This window comes from Gopherus evgoodei, chromosome 8 (assembly GCF_007399415.2).
Source record: "Gopherus evgoodei ecotype Sinaloan lineage chromosome 8, rGopEvg1_v1.p, whole genome shotgun sequence".
NCBI classification, from domain to species: Eukaryota; Metazoa; Chordata; order Testudines; family Testudinidae; genus Gopherus; species Gopherus evgoodei.
Window position 1 is genome coordinate 51994488 of NC_044329.1, and position 20141 is coordinate 52014628.

At 45.7% G+C, this 20141-nt stretch overlaps 1 protein-coding gene across 1 annotated transcript in view; it reads right to left on the minus strand.

Moving 5' to 3' along the window:
* Positions 1-20141, minus strand: part of TNR (tenascin R) — a 310511-nt gene that overhangs the window by 41055 nt on the left and 249315 nt on the right. The window contains exons 4-7 of the mRNA XM_030573302.1: positions 18785-19261; positions 11344-11607; positions 8024-8139; positions 3504-3654 (exon numbers count right to left, since the gene is read on the minus strand). Of these exons, the coding sequence (XP_030429162.1) occupies positions 3504-3654; positions 8024-8139; positions 11344-11607; positions 18785-19261 (1008 nt within the window). The remainder of the gene's footprint in view (positions 1-3503; positions 3655-8023; positions 8140-11343; positions 11608-18784; positions 19262-20141) is intronic.

Here is a 20141-nt window from a genome sequence, read left to right on the forward strand (position 1 = left end):
TAAGATTGTCGGTGTTATATTAATGGGGCAATGCCTCCAAGTCCTGCATGGTTTTCTGCTTAGGTGGATAGACTAATTATTGGCTAAAAAAATCAACAGTTTTCAGCCATGGAAACTGCTGTTGCTACTGCAGAAAATGCTGAGCTTGTATTTTTGGCTTGGATTTTCAAAGCTGCCTAAGAGGGTTAGGTTCCCAAACTTCAATGACATTCAACGGGATTTGGGCATCTAGCTCCCTTATGCAGCTTTGAAAATACCAGCCTCCGTGTGAACATTTAATATGGGAGTGTTAATGGACTGTAACCTGGTCAGCAGTCTGTCTCAAATCTGGTCAATTCCTTGTGACCAGAGCTGGACAAAACTTCAGTGAAGAAAGTTTGAATTACATCGGCAAAGTTGTAGAGGTTCCAGCCACACCAACTGGGGTTTCTCAAGGGTTGGTGCGCCTTGACTGCACAATGGCTTTGAGTGGAAAATCCTGTGTCTGCTCAAAACAAGAAAAGTTTTGGATGTTTCAGCTGAGCTTCACGCTGAGATTTTGGGTTCATTGCAACTTAAAACCAAATGGATGGGGTTCAACCCTCCCACGAACCAAAACAGAACAGAAAGGTTTGCATTAGAGATGGTCAGCCAAATCTCCAGATTCAGAAATCTCTGAAGCTTTAAGAGCAGTCATATCCAGAGCCAGACTCTGTGGCTGACCCCTCTCTGTATAATGGGCCAAGCCAAACCAACCCCCCAGATCTAAACCCCCACATGCTGGGAAAGCTGGGATCCAGCAGCTTGAACCCATCTCTTTGCAGTTGGAGCCTATCAAGAACCACACGTTGTTGAGTTCGAGGCGGGGATCGTGGGGTGAAATTCTATGGCTTGTGTTTTGCCAGAGGCCCTTCTGGCCTGAAGATTTATGAATCTACTAATCTACTTTGCACGATCCCTTATGAACTGAGGTAACAGCTTCACTAGGTAGGGGAATGGAAACATTTAGTCATGACCAGTAGGTGTCTCTGTTAAGCCATGTTGCACAAGCAGCTGCTAAACACACAAACAAAGCAATAGGAAAGAATTTGTGTTTGTTTGGGAGATCAAGTGGACTAACATCTGCAGGAAGATGATAGATTCTCTCCTCTAATGTTAGAAAGACCCTCCTGTGCTGACTGTAGAGACCTCTCTGTTATATTGTGCTTTTTAGGATAACTTTCCTAGGAGCCCTTCAGTCTCCAGCTCCATTAAAGCCCTAGTCAGCAACCTCATTAGAACACATCTTTGCTGTTTAAATGTGTGTTTCTGTTTGTAAATGGTGTGGCCGGAGGGAGCTATCTGACTGCAAGGATTCAGAGTGAGAACTTAGATATGTGCTTTGCCGAGTGTTACCTTTGACTCAGCAATGAAAGGGTTAATTAGCTCTCAGTGTACACACTTGGAGACTCTAATCTCGTCTGTCTGCGGAGGGAACTGATGGGCTTATGGCTGACATAAAAAATTGGTTCTGAAGAGACCTGAGTCCGTCAGTGTGAAGCTGGGAATGATGATTATCTATTCTGTTAACTCCCTCTGGGACACCTGGCATTGGCCACTGTCGGAAGATGAGATGGTGGGCTAGAGGGAACTTTGGTCTGACCCAGTATGACCGTTCTTATGTTCAACACCTCCCAGGATTTGGATCTTAACGTGTTATCTGGGTGTGCTGGCAGTCTACACTGGTACAAGCGCTCTTGGGGAACTGGGAACACTCAGTCTCCAACCTCAGAAATGTGCCTAAGGTGAGATCACTCGAGGGGGTAAACTTACTTGGATAGAACAATAATTGATCTGAGCCTTCACTTAGAACCCAAACTGGTCCTTGTTTGAGCTCAGTTAACATTTCTCCATGTTTTCCCTACACGAGCATCAGGCCAGGAGTGGGAGGAATTGTATCTGGCTAGGGTCAGATAGTTATCCCAGTCTTTAAGTTTGTTCCTACATGGGTCCTGGAGCTTTGAGCCCAGGAACTACAGTTCCCAGGATGCACTGGGGAGTGTGGGGGAGAGAGGAGAAGGAAAGGAAGCATGTGAGTTCTATGCAACAGTGAGGGGAATTAATTTTCCCTTTGCTGTTATCAAGCTCACTGAGTCTTCCGCAAAGGGATTTAGGTACAAAAGAAGTGTCAAAATACTGGGAGAGGGGCTGTTCTTGCAGTGCTTCTGCACCCGGTTTGCAGTCCACATGGAATTGGATCGTTCAGATAAGCCCCCAGATTTCCGGGCATTTGTTTAACCCATATCATCATTCAGTTTAGAAGTTCATCCATCTTTAGTGTGTCTTTGAGACAGAAACTGTACAGCTCAGTCAGGTATTATTAGCATAACTGGGCCTGTGCCACAGAATTTGCATTTGTGTCTGACTTTCCCCCAAGTTCAAAGTGGGAGGATTTGACTCTGATTTTCCAGTCCAGAGCTGTCATTAATTATTACTTTCCTTACAGAAATGATGTAGACCGAAGTAATCCCTGGTGTAAGTCAATGGTGTTACTCCATGGGTGCAGGAGCGGCGCCAGGGTTTTTTGTGCCCAAGGCGCAGGGCCGGCTCGCCGGTCCCGCGGCTCCGGTGGACCTCCCGCAGGCATTCCTGAGGATGATCTGCTGGTCCCGCGGCTCTGGTGGACCTGCCGCAGGCGTGCCTGCGGATGCTCCACCGGAGCCGCGGAACCAGCGGACCCTCTGTAGGCACGCCTGCGGGAGGTCCACCGGAGCAGTCTGCAGCCCTCCCAAATCCTGGTGCCCTAGGCTACCGCCTAGGTCGCCTAAATGGAAGCGCCAGCCCTGCATGGGTGAATTTGCCCTCTGAGTTTATCTAGCAGAGAGTAAATCCAGTGTTGCAAGTTACCCTTGTTAGGGAGGGTGTATTTGGATAAAATGATCAGAATCCTCACCTGACACTCCAAGTAAACTCAAAGCTGCATCTTTTCAGAGATTAAAAACATTTTAGTTTTAAGCCAATGGAGCTACACTGATTTACACCAGCTGGGGATTTGGCCCATTGTTTGACTGTATTGTTGGTGAAAGATGCATGAACAAAACCCTGGAGACTGAATTCTTCTTGTTACCCAGGGAACTAGTATAACATTGGCAGCAGAAATGTAAACTACCCCACACCCATCCATCAATGTGCCTCTGCCATGCTCTGGTGGGACCACCTCTAATGATGAGAGGGGAATTCAGTCTCCAGGGCCTATTCGTTCCTTGGTTCCTCTGATGAAACTGCCAATTAATGCCAATTGTGTTACTGTTTTCTGTGATATGAACACACATCCGCTGGGATCTGTATTGAGACCAGCACCTCATTTCACTTGGCTCAAATGATCCCCACTGTCAGGTGATACCAGCCTTCAGCCTGTGCCGAACTGGATTAGATCTGACCTGCTGATCTGGAGGTGAAAGGATAGCTACAAAAGACTGGGACCATGCCCTGTTCTGGGTCTGGAAAGACAGCATGCCCGAGGGCTAAAGGTTGGAGTCACTCACAGGTAGAGATGCTGTCGGAGGTTGGGGGGCTCCTGGCTTGCTCTTTGAGGGCTACCACATTGACGATGTATTCTTCCCCAGGTTTCAGTCCTGTCTGGTTAAATGTGGTGACACTGCTAGGAAGCTGTGCGATGACGCCACCTTCGTTGTTCTAGGGAGATTAAAAAAGAAATCTGCACAAAAAGTTGGGGAGGTGGGAGTCTGAAACTGGTAACGTATTAAAAGGATGCAGTAGTTGGAGAAGATAATGGGGTTAGATGCCAGGTCAACATGGCCCCAAATATAGAGGATCAGCAATCACTGGGGATAATGTACCCACCTGGGGAAACTTACATACTCCTTGCATGTCTGTTTCATAAGTGACCCTTATTCACAGTAGTGACATCTTACTCATTCAATTATTCCCATTGTTTTCAATGGGCCTGAAGGTCTGGGGAAGTGCTCATAAATGTGCATAAGGGCTGTACAGTCTGTCCAAAAAATATTACATGCCTCAGGATGGGCGGACTCTTTTGCCAAGGGTCCCAATGTCCCTGCGCAGCCAGCAGTGGCTCACAGAGTCAGATGCAGCTCATGCCGCTCACCCCTCAGTTGTTGCTTCCAGATGGCTGGTGGGCAGACAGCATTTTTCTCAATTCCCTTTTTTATCTAGAGTGCATGTGTGTGCATGTTCAAGCTGGTACAGCGACTCCACGTGAGAACAGGCAGTGAAAAGGGTCCAGGATTCAGTCCTCTCTCGTTGCTGGCACTTCTCGGCTGCCAGGAGTCTCTTGTGGTTTATATATAGCTATGAAACTGCAAGGTCTTTGTTTTTAGCACACAATGCTTTTGAAGTATCTCTATTAAGTCTTTATACTCCATGTATTTCCTCTGGAAAACATAAGTCTTTAAGCAACTGTAAATGTCACCTTTCCTGCCAGTGTTAGCCAAATGAAACTTTTCTTGTCATTGTCTTCACTAATAATATACTAAGCAAATCTTTGCACACAGATTCCCATTCACAGTCTTCCTTTTTCTCATGAAACTAGAAATTTTCCATTTTACCCCTCAATTGCCATTTTACCTTTTCTAATATTCTTTTCTTTTTTTTAACCTCTGTGGCTTTGTCGTTTTCTCTTAGCTCTGTTGTTTTGCAGAGCCGTTCCCACTATTGCTGCAAGTCTCATTGTGTTTTTTTCTTTCGCACAGAGCCACCATATATATGCCATCTGAAATCACTTTTATTTTATATTATGGAGCAACAGCAACAAGAAAGACCAGAATTAAAGTCTCCTTACAAGAGCACAGGGGATCTATCTCTATAGCAGTCTGCAGGGATTGTGACAACAAAAGAGTTGCTGTCTCACACAGAGTCCTTAGAAATATGAGGTACAGTGCGCAGAAAGAAACGGGTATCCTACTTTCATAGACATATAAACCACAGCTTTAATGTTAATGTGATATTACTGCTGTTGCTTATATTTACTTTTCACTCTTGATGCTGTTTGTTTAAATGTTTGCATTTCTTTTCACTAAACAATGAAAATAGCTGGTCAGCTTCATTTTAGTTATAGTCAGTGTCTAGTCACTTTTCACTTTTAAGAATTGAGTTTTACAAAATTTAAAGTTGGGATACATTTGACCTGAAAAGTTCACTTGAAATTTACAGATAATGCATTTAGGCTGAGATTTTCAAAGCCACTGGAGGGACTTGCCTGTCTTTATTAATCACAAACCGCAGCGTGATTATTATTTCTCCTATCATGTAGAGCATCACTGTTTATAAAATTCAGATGCCTCACAAACTTTTTCTACTGTACCTGTCCTGTTTCATTCCAAGGTGTTACTTATACCTGTACAGTAACTCCTCACTTAATGTCCTCCCACTTAACGTTGTTTTGAAGTTATGTCGCTGCTCCATTAGGGAACATACTTGTTTAAAGTTGTGCAATGCTCCATTATAACATTGTTTGGCTGATTTTACAAGGGAGCACTGCACAAGTTCCCCTTCTCCATCTCCTCCCTCTCCCTTCCTCCCTCCCAGTGCTTAGGACTTTCTGGGAGGGAGGCAGCAAGTGGGGAAGCTATTGCCCCTCCCCACCCCTGGCAGGCAGAGCCACCTGGAACGCAGGTGCTTTAGGGGCTTTAGGGCCCTGGGCTAAGGGGGTCCTGGGACCCTGGCCTGCAGCTCTAAAGCCCCTTTTGGAATGCGGCCTTGCGAGCACGGGCCGGAGGACTCAGGAGGAGCAGGGGCAGCTGCGCAGCCAGCGGGAGAGAAGCGGCGCTTTCCCCTTCAAAGGGCCGCTTCTCTCTGGCCTGTGGGGGTGGGCAGCTCCCAGAATCATGGCTCCCAGAATTGCGGCCATGGGGGCGGTGCCGCACTGCGCAGAGCCACCTGCACACCCCCTGCACCAAATAGGAGCTGCCCCAGGTACTTGCTCTGCACCTCCTTCCTGCCCCAGCCCTGAGCCTCCTCCTGCACCTCCACCCTGAGCGTCCTCCTGCACCCTAACTCCCTCACAGACCCTGCACTCCTAGCCCTGAGCCCCAGGGGTAAGCCAGGGGCACCTCCCCACCACAGTACAGTACTGTACAGTATATAATACCTTTTGTCTGCCACCCCAAAATTTCCCTGGAACCTAAACCCCCGCATTTACATTAAATCTTATGGGAAAATTGGATTCGTTTAACTTAAAGTTGCATTTTTCAGGAACATAACTACAATGTTAAGTGAGGAGTTACTGTACCTGCTTGGGAAAATTAAACTGCATTTGTATAATGTGGACTAAGGTCTAATAGGAAAATGGTGGCCAGTGGTTTGTCTTTCTTGTGCAGGCCGAAATAAAATGTCACAGATTGCATTGGATCGTGATATAATTACGTTTGTGGCTCCACCTCATGATGTCAAGTTAAGATGTCAAGGACTGCTTGTGGCATCAAGTCTGGATGCATTGCGACCCTGCACTATCATGCCTGAGACAAACAAGGAACTATTTCCTTGGGACATGAGACACAGCCATGAACATTAGGACTGTGCAGTGACTTCAGGGAGGGATGGTGATGTTCACAAACGATTGGGTGAGACAGCCAAGTGCACTTCTGAGACTTTGTTTCTCCATCTTAAAATGGATATCCTAGCATTCATGTCAATCCTTATGTTGTAATGATTGATTCACTACTGTTTGTAGGTACGCTAGTTTAGTTCACTTAAGGTTCTGGTAGTGTTTTCATTAGAATTTTTTATTTTTTAGTGGTGTATCCTGATTTTGAATGAAAATTTCCTCTGGACTTATAAATGCAATACATGAACTGCGACTCATAAGATAATTTTGCTTTTGTGTGTGTACACATAAAATTACAAAAATATCCATCCAGCCCTTCCGGAAATCAAAGTTAGAAAACAAAGTTGTTTTTGTCAATTTCTGCTCATCTTTATTTTGTTTTTGTATTGGTTCTGATTGTATGTTTTCACACCTCCAGAGACCCAGTTCTGCAGTTCTTTATTTCATAGAACCTTTGTTTACTTCAGTGGGAGTTTTTCCTGAGTCAAGGCAATATAATTGAGCTCTTCATCCGCATTTCTTTTATTGTAAGATGTGTAGGATATGCTTGTGGAGAGGTGCCAGATACAATTTTAGCTGTAGTTCCATACAAATGGTACAATAACTGAGAATAAATATTAAATATAGCATCAATGACAACTTTATTGTTGTTAGGTCTATGCAGATAAAATGTTTGAAATTTAGGGCAACAGTTTCAGCCCTCATCCTTCATTTTTGCAAGCACAAATTGTATCCTTTCTATAATTGTAGTTACAATTTTGCAGCTAGAATTACTTGTAATTGTGATTTAGGCTGCTTGGCGTCTGAGAGCTACTAAGTGCTCAATACTTCTGAAAATCAGGCCACATATTTGAGTGGCTAAAAATGGATTGAGGTCCCTAGCTTTAGACACCCAAGCAGGTTTCTATAATAAGTTTTTAGAGATGGTGATCAAATGCCTCATCTTCACACTGATAAGTTAGAACAGATGAATCAATTGCTGAATTGTTCTGAAAAGTCTGATCAAAGTCAGGGCACAAGGGATGGAGAATAAAATAGAATGGAGGAGAGAAAGGTGTGAGAAAGGAGATGAAAGGAGAGAGGAAGGGAAGAGAGCAAGAGGACAGATAGAGGAAGAGAGGGAATGAGAGCTAGAGGATCCATTTGTTTATATGGTAAATGTAGGATCTTTTTAATGGGATTCCCTCTATAGAGATGCACACCCTTAAATCAAGGATCAATGGAAAATACTGTTCAGTGCAGAGCTGAAATTAATTGATCCAGATTGTGACCTGGTGTTTTAGTGCTAAATTTTGGGTGGGTGGGCGGCGGTACAATAGGGGTTTGTTCAGATGGTGTTTACCCAGCCCTGCAATGTGCCCTGTTCTCTTTGTGACTGCTCCTTTAAACAGGGACCTATTATTGTGACTATCCCACAGAGCTGACTTTGGATGGCCAGCAGTGGCAGGGCAGAGGTGTGGCAGTCCCCGTTGTTGTTACCTTGGGGATGAAGCTGATCTCCCAGCCATCAAAAGAGAAAGAGAACGGCTCCCACTGCACCTCCACGGTGGTCTCTGTGATAGTCTTGAACTGCAGCCCTTGTGGAGTGGAGAGATCTGGAATGCAGCAAGGTGGAGCACATTAGCTAGGCGGTGGCTCTGTTCCTGCTTTAATGACACAGCGTTAGGCACAGGACACCCTACATCCCTGACAGCTCAGTTCTCCTTTGACTATGCACATCTAGGAGGAAACAGGCTGCGTAAACATGACTGTTAGTGTCAAGGGGGGGGTTTGTCATGAAGTAGGTACTGACAGTTGTTGGAATGAGTTTCCAGTGGAAAATGCCCTTTCTGCCCCTCAAAATCAAACTTTTTTTGTGGGAAAATTTTCATTTTTGTTGACAAATGTTAATGTTACACTGGGAAAATCCAAACGATTGGTGCCTTGTCTTCCTGGCTGGAAGGATCTTGTCACTATCCCTTTCCCCTGGAAGCCACAGCCAGGGTGATAAGGAGATGAGAAATCTGACAGCGGTGGAGGTGGAGAGTTGGGTCACTCCACCTCTGTCAGCCTGTCTGGAAGACTCTTGTCCATTTCAGGTTCTCCCTGCAGGCAGAAAGTGAAATTGACATGAGCCTCCAGGAGGGCAGATGAGCAGCTGAAAAATTCCATTTTGGTTCTGCCAGAATGGATTTTTCTGGAATTTCTGCCCTGTGAAAAATGTTGAGGTTTCTCCTTTTCATCCTGATTTTTTTTCCAATTCCTCAAAATTTTCCTTGGATTGAAATTCCATGTTCTAGACAGCTCTCCTGTGAGCAACGTCCTCTCTCCTCTGCATTCATGATGGCAGCATGTAACAGTCAGTCATTAAGAGGAAGCATCGTTTCCAGAATCAATTTAATAGAGAGAGAAATTAAGTGGGATTATTTTAAACCCCCCCCCCAAAAGACCCTGTTCCCTGTGTCAAATGGAAACTCAGTGATGAGAGGAGAAAGCACTGCTGAAAGTGAAAAAGGGGCAGTTTTAATGCTTTTAATGAGCCATCTTCACACCCAGACACATTTCTAATAGCGCCGTGGATATTATCAAGGCCACGTGTCTAACTTGTCTGTGATAGAGAGGGAGAATGTTCCAGTGGGTAGGGTGCTTGCCTGGAATTTGGGAGACCTAGGTTCTGTTTTTTGCTCTGACATACATTCCATCTGTGACCTAGGCCAAGTCACTTAGTCTCTCTGTGCCTCAGTTTCCCCTCTGTACAATGGGAAAATGGAGATAATGATATGTGTCCTTTCCTAATTCACAGGGCTGCTGTGAGGAGAAACACACTGAAGATTGTGAGGTGCTCAGCTCTTATGGTAATAAAGGCCATAGAAGTACCTCAAATAGCTAAAGCTGTGTAAGGAAGGGCCTTATGCAGGAGGTTGGGAGGGGGCAGTGCTTCAGGGTATAAGTTTGGATAAGTTTTTGAGAATTAAGAACATAAGAATGACCATGGTGGGTCAGACCAATATCTAGTCCAGTATCCTGTCATCTGACAGTGGCGAATGACAGATGCTTCAGAGGGAATGAACGGAACAGGGCAATTATTGAGTGATCCATCCCCTGTCGTCCAGTCCCAGCTTCTAGCAGATGGAGGTTTAGGGAAATCCAGAGTGTGGGGTTGCATCCCTGGCCATCCTGGCTAATAGTCATTGATGGACCCATCCTCCATGAATTGTAGGAGTGTACTCAAAATGAATCTGAACTCCTGACATTCACTTCTCATTATTCAATCCCAGAAATGAACTGAACCAAAATCACAGACCAGCTGTTGGGGATATAGATGTGATGTTTTGATGCTCAGGTCTGTCTCTATTATAAAACAGATTTCAAGGAAAATAAACAAGAAAAGGCATCCATGCATCAGGTGCAGCCTTGTATGAGAGATAGCCTTGTACCCTGCATGTTTGTGAGGTTTAGGAGAAAACTACATTTAGGGCAATCTTAGACCAGAATTTTAGTCTCTTTCGACAGCATTATGTGCTTGGTCCAAACCCCACTGAAATCAATGGAAAGATGCCCATTAACTTTGATGGGTTTTGGATCAGGGTCTGTATTAGCAAAGGCATCACTGGCATTCATTTCACAAGAACACTATGTCAATAACAGTCAGCTTTAATTCAGGAAGAGTTCTGTATGGGGTTAACTTTATTTCAGAGATGTCCTGGTGCCACCAAAGCATTATTTTACAAGCAGAAGAGGTGGTTGGAAAATGTCCCCTCCCCCAAGGAAAATTTTAACTTTTCAGCAAAAAAATGGAAAGCTGAAAATTTTCAGATGTAAACTTTCAATTTTAAAAAGGAAAATTTGATTTGGAAATGCTGTGGAGGTGCTAAATAGGAGTTGCATTTCCAGCATGTTGTGTCCCCATTCTCCTCTATGGGCCAAGTTTCCCTGTTGGACTATATCTCCCATGATGCACCATAATCCTCCCATCTTACTGAGCCACCACTCATGTGCATCCTGGGAGTCGCTGGACATGGAACAGGATGAGAGATGCAATGTGGATAGGGAATCCAGTCCTGGAGGAGAATGGGGGCAGGAGGTTCTGTGACAGTATTTCCTAATAGAAATATTTTTGGTTTTGCTGAAAACCTGAAAGCTTTTTGGTTTTCAAGCGTTCAAGTTTTTGACAAAATTGTAGATTTTCTGTGGAAAGTGGACAGTTTTTTGTGACAAAAATTAGTTTTGTCAAAAACCCACTTTTCTGTTGAAAAACAGTTTTGATGGAAAAATTTCAACCAGCCTTAAACAAGCAATTTTAAATGATGGCAATCATGTACCAGAAACTGTATTAAACTGGGAAAGCTGTCTATCAGGGTCCATGGGTATATATGAGACTGCTCTTCTTTCTATTACTTCTGGCCAATGGGGATAAAATTATACGGTGGAGAAGTGTGAAAGTTACTGGTAACCCTCCTTAATAACTAACGGTTTGGCCATTAGGGGGAAGCAGAAGCCTCACGTACACAGTACCCTGAACTTTTGAACTATCTTTTCTCTTCTGCCTCAAAGCAGAGAAAACTTGCTTCAAACCAGCCTTTACTAACCAGATAACAGAGTGCGGGGTTTGACACCTACCAATCAAGTGTTAACATGCAAGGGTCTTTGTCTAAAAGTGTGTAAAAGGCTTGTGAAATTTGTATGGAACAGTCTTTTGTACCAAGATACAGGGCTCGCCTTTCTTCTGCAGAATAAAGCATTTTTCCTTATCACTGTCAGGCTGTTACTGGCTCTCAGCTAGGCAGCCCCGATATTTCGGTAACAGAAGCAATACTTACGGGTAGTCACCTTGGTAGTGATGGGGATGCTAAGGATGTCGCTGATGACAGCGTAGATGCTGATGTTATATGTTTGGCTCGGCTCCAGCTCCTTAATGGTGACAGCGCTCCAGTCCCCAGGCACCCGTTGCTGGAGCTGAAGGCCCCCCGGCACCACTGACTGGTAGGAGATCACATATTCTGTCACTGCCATTGGCCCATCCCATTCCAGGTCAATGGACCTGTCGCTGATCCCAGCCACTCGCAGATCCTCGGGTGGGGCAACTAAAGGGAGAGGTGATAGACAGGGAGTGTCAGAGAGTGCATGGCTTATCCATCCTCCATTTTGCTACTTCAGGCATGATGTTCTTCTTGGTCTAGGGACTAGGATCACATTTAGAATTGGTATGAGGTGTGATATGGTCTCTCCTGAAGCTTTTCATCCATTCCTTGTAAGGGGCTAGTCAATATTTATCTGTGTTGTGGACACGGTATTAGGCTGGGAGCCTGGAGGCCCCATTTTAATTCCAGTGCTGCTTCACCTTTCTGTGCCTTTTTCCTTCCACTCCTTTCTGTCATGACCTGTGGCTCTTAAACCTGGGTCTGCAGGGTTCCTGGAGGTCATCATGCTCCAATCCTCCACCCAGTGGGTTCCTGGCATCAGCATGAACTGGGACTTCTTGAAGACCAGCTCAGATAGAAGGTGTGATGTTTCACTCCACATTATTTAAGAAAATATCCTTATGATATGAATATGACATAACTGAGATATACTTTATGTAAGGTGGGTCTTGTAAGATATCATTGGAAAGGTTATAATTTACTGAATGTGATTATCCAATTTGTATGCCTGTATCATTTCTGTATCTGAGTTAGGAATATTGACTATGTATCTGTATTTCAACTATACTACTTTGGGTGATGCCCACTGCTAACACTTCAGGTACAACAACGATAAAGCCAGACAGGGTGGATGGCCCATCACTGTGGACAATGGACTGTGAAAAGGGTTGGCTTTCCTGTGGACTCTCCATACTGCCACTAACTCATGGACACTGTTATACTACAGAGTCAGGTGGTCTTGTCACCTGATATTAAACATTACCTGGGACTTCTTGTAACTTTCCACTGGGAGGGATGGGGGGGTCAAGTTTGGGAGGCAAAGGATTCCCACCTTATGTAAATCCTATTTAAAGGTGGGGAGGAAGGCAAACGGGACTCCTCCTCTCCATGACCTGTCTGCCCAAGAAGAAAGACTGCTAAAGCCACCTGAAGGCAAGGTAGAGAGAGAATCCAGACTGAGAGAGGGGTCCAGTCTGAAAAGGAATATAACTGGAACTCTGAACCACAGACACTTTGCAACCTGCCTAAAATAACATTTAGGGTGAGACTTTACATTTGGTAACCTATTTATTAAGTATATTGAGCTTAGCTTGTGTATTTTGCTTTATTTGGTCAGTAATCTGCTTTGTTCTGTCTGTTCTCTCTTATGTTCACCTAAACTTCACCTTTTGTAGTTAATAAACTTATTTCTTATTTATAGTATAACCCAGTTTATGTAATTTCTAACAGTGGAAGGAGAGGGGGGAGAGAAGTTGTGCATATCTCTCTCCACATTGAGGGAGGAGGGTGAATTTCATAAAACCTCTGAGTTTGTACCCCTTAAAGGGAGTGGGCACCAGAGTGTTGGGGCGAGTCCCTAAGGCTGAATCTTTTCAGAATGGATCTCTGTCTCTCTGTGCAGCTGGGTGTGGCCCTGTGTGTGTGCTTTGCTGGAAGAGGCTTGTGAGCCTAACCCAGCAAGGCCAGGTAAAGGGGACCCAGGTTGGTAGAATAGGCTAATTCAGTGGCATCCCAGCACATTAGGTGACATCCCAAAGAGCCCACACCTGTCACAGAAGGCTCTTGCCCCATTGGTGGAACATGAAAGCTTCTGATTGGCCTGCTCTCTCTACTTATGACAGAAGGAGGAACAGGAAATCATCTGTACAGCTGGGTTCCACTCTGCTTTGGACTGATCATCCAGTGCTATCTGCTCTTGTCTCTTGATCATGACTTCCTTGTTTCCTGAACTGGCCTGATTCCTGGTATCTGACTCTTGATTCCTGATCTCGGCTCCTGACCTTCTGGTTCTGAAGCCCGGCTGGTAGGATGGCCTGGCCCCCTGTCCAATGCTAACCACTAGGCATGGCTGCCTACGTGCCAGCCCTGACACTTTGTCTGCCTTGTCAATTCAGTCTCTTCAGGGAAGGGGCTATTTGTGGTTGTCCAGTGTGTAGTGCAACAGGGACCCAATCTTGGTGGGACCCCTTCGGTCCTGCAAATAATCAATATTAGTCCTGCACAACGGGAGTGTTGTTCAGTAAACAAAAATCAGTGGGACACTGTGTGTGTGTGAGAGAGAATGAGGGAGAGGGTGTTAAATGATATATTATCATGGGGCAAACTTCGGAATGACTCACACTTAGAGAACAACAGTTTTTCCAAGCCAGTGTTAATAGCACAGAATATGAGGGAGAAGAATGAATGCAATTTCCAGTAATTCAAATAAATGCTTTTTAACTATATCTTCACTAGGGAGTATTCCTAACTCAGTGCCCCATAGTGCTGCCCAGCCTCAATCACCCACTGGTTAAATTTTCAAACAAGCACACTTGTGGTTTCTCCCATGCTGCCCGTCATGCTTGGGAGGAGCTACCTGAAAACATCCACAAAGATACATCATCTTCCTTCATATCCCTCCTTAAAACTCAACCTGAGGCCCACAAAAAACTTTAAAAGAGTTAGGATACTGGTGCTCTGAGTCCACTACTGATCATTTTGACCAATATTGTCTCATTGTTTTCTTTTACTTCTCATCTGTCTGCAGGGCTAGCTTTAGGCACCACAGGGCCCAATTCAAAGGAGCTGATTCTGCAGTCCCTCCGCTGTCTTCAGCAGCAGCTCAATTGCTGCCGTGGAGGAAGGTCCCTCCACCGAAATGCCGCTGAAGACAGTGGCAACCATTGAGCTACTGCCACCGACAGTTCCGGGACTTCGGCAGCAGCTCAATTGGCTGCTGGTGCCTTCAGCGGCATTTCGGCGGACGGACCTTCCTCCGTGGCAGTGATTGAGCTGCCGCTGAAGACAGTGGCGGGACTTTGGCGGCAGCTCCTTCGGGACGTTGCGGGGCCCTCTTAGGGGCACGGGGCCCAATTCCGGGGAATCGGCTGAATCACCCTAAAGCCGGCCCTGTCTATCTGTATCCATCTGTTATCTCTTATTTTATACTTATTGGGAATTCTTTAGGGCAGGCACTGTCGTCATGTTCTGTGTTTGCAAAGCACCGAGCTATTGCGATACATGGAATTAAAGTTGAGGCAATCAGCTGAGGGTATCGTCCTGCTTCTGCTAAGTCTTAAAACTCACCTTGATAGGGTGAGGACTGATGTCTGAGTGCCACATCAGGGTGTGTAACACTAGCGAAGGGAGGAGCAGTCAAACCGTGATGGTCCTGGACTCTGAAATTCAGATCTGGATGTGACTATTGTCCCAAGTTTGTGGGTGTCTGGACTCCAGGCTTTGTTTCAACCTATTGCAGAGATGCAACCAGCCATAGATCCTGCTCCAAAGTTGAATGTCCTCAAAGTTTGGAGGTTCTCACATACGGGAATTTGCTTTGGGGTCATTTCTCATTATTGTCATTAGCAGTGTTGCAGTAGCACCTGGAGCCCTCATCATGGAGCAGGACCCACTGTGATAGGCCCTGTACAAACACAGACACAGACAGTCCCTACTAGGATGAAGGAATTCCTGACCTTGTGCTGGGTTTGCCTTTGAGACAGCTCATTTGTTTGTAATTCAATCACTTTTAATGTCACTCGCTCACAGGTGACCGAGAACCAAGAAATGTTGCTTTTCATAGAGTCACAGAAATGAAGGGCTGGAAGGGACCTGAGATGGTTACCAAATCCAGCCCCCTTTGCTGAGGTAGGACTGAGTCTACCTAGACCATCCCTGAGAGGTATTTGTGCAACCTCTTCTTAAAAACCTCCAGTGATGGCAATTCCACAACCTCCTTTGGTAACTTATTCCAGAGTTTAACAACTCATATAGTTAGAACATTTTTCCTAATCTCTAATCTGAATATCCCTTTCTGCAGATTAAGCCAATTATTTCTTCTCCGACCTTCAGTGGATGTGGAGAACAACTGTTCACAGTCCTCTTTATAGCAGCCCATAGCATATTTGAAGACTGTTATCAGGTCCCGCCTCAGTCTTCTTTTCTCAAGATTAAACACAGCCAGTTTTTTTAACCTTTCCTCACAGGTGAGGTTTTCTAAATTTTTTATCATTTTTGTTGCTCTTCTCTGGTCTCTCTCCAGTTTGTCCACATCGTTCCTAAAGTGGGCACCCAGAACTGGACACACGACTGCAGCTGAGGACTCACCAGTTCTGAGTAGAGACAGACAATTACCTCTCGTGTCTTACAAACAACCTCCCTGTTATTGATATTACTCTTTTTTGCAGCTGTGTCACATTGTTGCTCATATTTAATTTGTGATCCACTATAACCTCCGGATCCTTTTCAGCAGTACTCTCAACTACCCAGTAATTCCTCATTTTATAGCTGTGTATTTGATTTTTCCTTCCTACATGAAGGACTTGGCTCTTGTCTTTATTGAATTTCATCTTGCTGAATTCAGACCAATTCTCCAATAGGTCAAGGTAATTTTGAATTCTGATCTTGTCTGCCAAAGTTGCAACCTCTCCTGTCTTGTTGTCATTTGCAAATTTCATAAGCATGCTCTCCACTCCATTATTCAAGTCATTAGTGAAAATATTGAATACTGCCAGACTGAAGACTGACCCTTGTGGCACTCCATTAGATACGCTCTCCCAGTTTGACAACTAACCATTGATAACTACTCTTTGAATATGGTCTTTCAATCAGTAGTGCACCCACTTTATAGTAACTTCAGCTAGACTGCATTTCCCTGTTTATGAAAATGTTAAATGGAACTGTGCCAAAATCCAGTTATATCATGACTACTGCTTCCTCCATACACTATGCCAGTATCCCTGTCAAAGAAGGAATTTAGATTGGTTTGGCATGATTTGTTCTTGCAAAATCCATGCTGGCTACTGCTTGTAATCCTGTTATCCTCTAGGTGCTTAGAAATTGTTCAATAATTTGTTCTGGTATCTTTCCAGATATTAAAGTTAGGCTATAATTCCTGGGGTCCTCTTTGTTTCCCTTTCTAAAGACAGGCACTATGTTTGCCCTTCTCCAGTCCTCTGGGATCTCACCCTTCCTCCAGGAGTTCTCAAAGATAATTGCTAACGATTCAGAGATTGCTTTAGCTAGTTCCTTAAGCACTCTAGGATGAATTTTATCTGGCTCTGCCGATTTGAACACATCTAACGTTAAATATTCTCTTACCTGTTCTTTCCCTATTTTGGCTTGCAGTCCCTCCTTCTTGCTGCTAATATTAATTGTGTTGGGTATCTAACAAAACAGGCATTAAGCATCTCAGCTTTTTTGATGTCATCAGTTATTAGCTCTCCTTCCCCACTAATTATTTTTTGCTTTTAATTGCCTTCAATGAAATAAAAAAATAAAGAGGCCATATGTGACTGAGAAGGAAACATGCCTTCTTTGGGGCTGCATAAAACTTCTAAAAATAGTCCTAAACTGCATCCAAAACACCCCTTGTTAGGATTTCCACCGAAGGCAGCAGAAGAGGGGCTCTGGGAGGTGAACCAGTATTCAGATAATGGCTTTCTCACCCCTCTTTCACCTCCCCCAGTCCCACCCAACCCAATCACATTATGCAGCATTTTTCTTGTTGATTTGAAAAGCAGCAGTATGGCTGTTAAGGGGCTAAGTGAAAGGGGAATTGGACAGATAGGGGCAGGTGTAGGGAATGCAGGTCCAGAAAGCAGGCAGTGCAGAAGCAAGAACAAAATGGAGGGGAGTGGTGAGTGGGGCAGAAGCTGGGCAGAGAGCAGAGCAATAATGAGGGTCGTGGGATGGACAGAGGGAATCTTGAGAAGTGGTTGGTTGCTGGCCAGCACCTGCGTAGTAGCTGCAGCTGTGGTGCCTATACTAAAAAGGAGCAGTGTTGCGTGTTGGCCATGCACAGCTCAGAGTCCTGGGGAGGAGTGAAAAAGTTGAGCCTCTGGGGAGAGGGGCTGCAGAGCCAGCTGAGGAGACCGGGCTCTGTGAGTGGCGAGGTTCACCTATGTAGAAATGTTGCAGCCCTTTCCTCGCTGCTCTGGGACTGATGTACTGTTTTAGCTGGGACGAAAGGGTTAAATTGTGTGTATCTTGGCAGAGAGGTGCCCAAAGCAGCAGGCCTAGTGGGCACTCACTGGGGTGAGCACGTCCTTGTCGTCTGGGACTACGCAGCCCTGGTGCCTAACTGTATGATCTGGGGAGATGGCAGCTGCGAAAGAGAGATCGGCAGTGAGGTGAATGCATATAAACTTATGAGTGTCACGTGCCCCCAGCCAATGCCCACACGCTGCCTTCCAGTCGGGAGATGAGAAACTTATGAATGACAAATGTGTCATCTCTTTGGTTGAGATGGAGACCACTTCCCTTCCCACCCACTCCCCTCATCCCCTGAAGTGCCAGGTCTGTTATCTGGGCGCTTGGTGTGAAATGCGGAACGTAGCTTTAATCCTCGTTCTCAAGTAGCCCTAGTCAGGAGAGACAAGTGGAGAAGCACTTTAGATAATGACCCAGATGTCCCTGCACAAAAAGCCAAGGGCAGGTGGTTTCCAGACAGATGATAATAGCCCCAAGAAGGAGCAGCACTTGCCGTTGGCCTTATTGGATGGACCACAGTTGCCATAGAAACAGCCATTGGTTACACATTGATCTTCCCCTGTGATACTGGCAGAGGGTCCCCATGTGAACTATTGCAGTAGCTGTCATGGTCCTTCCACTGGTGTCAGCAGGGATCCTGAGCACGCAGGCAGTGCAGAATGCTGCGGCCCAGCTTCCTTGCACAGCGCGGAGACCCTGGCTGAGTTAGGGAATTGTGACAAGAGCATGATAGTATTTTCTGTTTCCCTCCTCAAACTAATTGCTCTGCAGAAATCACTTCCGGAATGTCCGACCGTGTTGTCTGCGTGCAATGGCCCCAAGCCTGGGCACGTGTGGGGCCTGAGTCTCAGTTACTGTGTTCCTGTTCTCAAGGCAAGGACTCAGGGAGGTGGGCAAGAGGAGTTTAAAACTCTGACCATATGCTAGGCTTGGGCAGGGCCCTGATGTAAGTTAGAGCAACCTCAGGGCTCCTCTAAATTGTGCTTTGCATCCCTATGGGCCCCAGGGAGCAGAAAACAGCAGCAGTGTGGTGCCTTCCTGCCAAGCCAACTCATCTTGACATGCCCCTGATCCACCCACTTCACAAGCAGGCTGAGAGCAGGGCCTACCCTGGCACCAATTCTGTGCCTGATAGGGAGGCCATTCCTACCTGCTGAGCAGTCCTGTCCCTTGTAACCTTCCTCACAAGTGCACATCCCCTCCTGGCAGAACCCACGTCCACTGCAGGCATTCAGGCACCTCAGCTGACCGCAGTCTTCCCCCACGTAGCCCTCCTGGCAGATGCAGGTGCCATTGGCGCATCTCCCCTTTCCCGAGCAGTCATTGGGGCATCTCAGCTCACTGCAGTCTTCCCCTGCATAACCTTCTTCGCAGACGCACTCCCCATCCATGCAGAGGCCTCGGGAGCTACAGTCCGTCGGGCAGCGGAGCTCTGAGCAATCGTCCCCACTGTAGTCATTGTCACAGATGCACTGGCCTTCTACGCAGATGCCCTGGCTGGAACAGCCCATGGGGCAGTGGGGCTCTGAGCAGTTTTTTCCAGCCCACCCTTCATTGCAGATGCAGCCACAGGCTTCCAGGCTAAAGTTACCGTGTCCGCTGCAGTGGGGGATGTAATCTAGCTGCCCTGGAATGATCAAAATCAACAAGTCAGCTATCAACAGTGGCTGTGTGGTGGGGACAGAAGAATCCCCACAATTGCTGCAGCCACAGTGTGATATCCTTCCAATAGTGCTGTAGTTTCATATGACATTTGCCGGGGGACATTAATGCTTATAGGAGTAGGAGCCTGATTACACTGTGCGTTGTTTTCCTGCATAACTCTGCCACTGGCAGATGCAACGCATGTGGGAAGGCACGCAGGGCCACAAGCCTCCCCCATTTCTGACAGGATTTAGATGCCCTGCCATGAACCCCACGGCTTACTGCCAGAACCTTTAAGTTGTGCCTCCCACCCACTATAAACAGTTATGTGTTGTCTCTATCTGCCAGGACACTTTGGTCTTGACCTGCAGTACTCCTCTGCTATTCCAGCCATGGGCTAGTGCCAGTCATGCTGAGTTGCCCCCAAGCTGTGAAATGGTTTTTCTGATATGCTTAAAAGGTCCATTTGGAGCTAGGACAAGATGCACTTAACACAATTTTCACATAGGATTATTATATATTATTTGGAAAATTCCAATGTCCAGGTTTGCATTCAAAGGGTTTTGATTTGGCACATGCTATGCAGGCCTGGACAAGAGTTGCTAACTGTGGATGACATTGTGAGCTATAGAAAAGCTATTTCTAGCAGTTTTTATGGCCTCTGTGAACCATGTGCAGCTACTAGACCTGCAGGGCTGCAAAACGTTGGACTTTAAATCCCCAGTCTTCACTGGTGCACAGGTCCATCAGCACTAAACTTGGTGCAAGATTGTGCCCTGGGTTTGTGACATTTTTATGTACGGAAACCTGTGACTGGCTGAGAACTGAATCTTTAGTCCATCCTGGGCCTTGGGTAGAGGGGA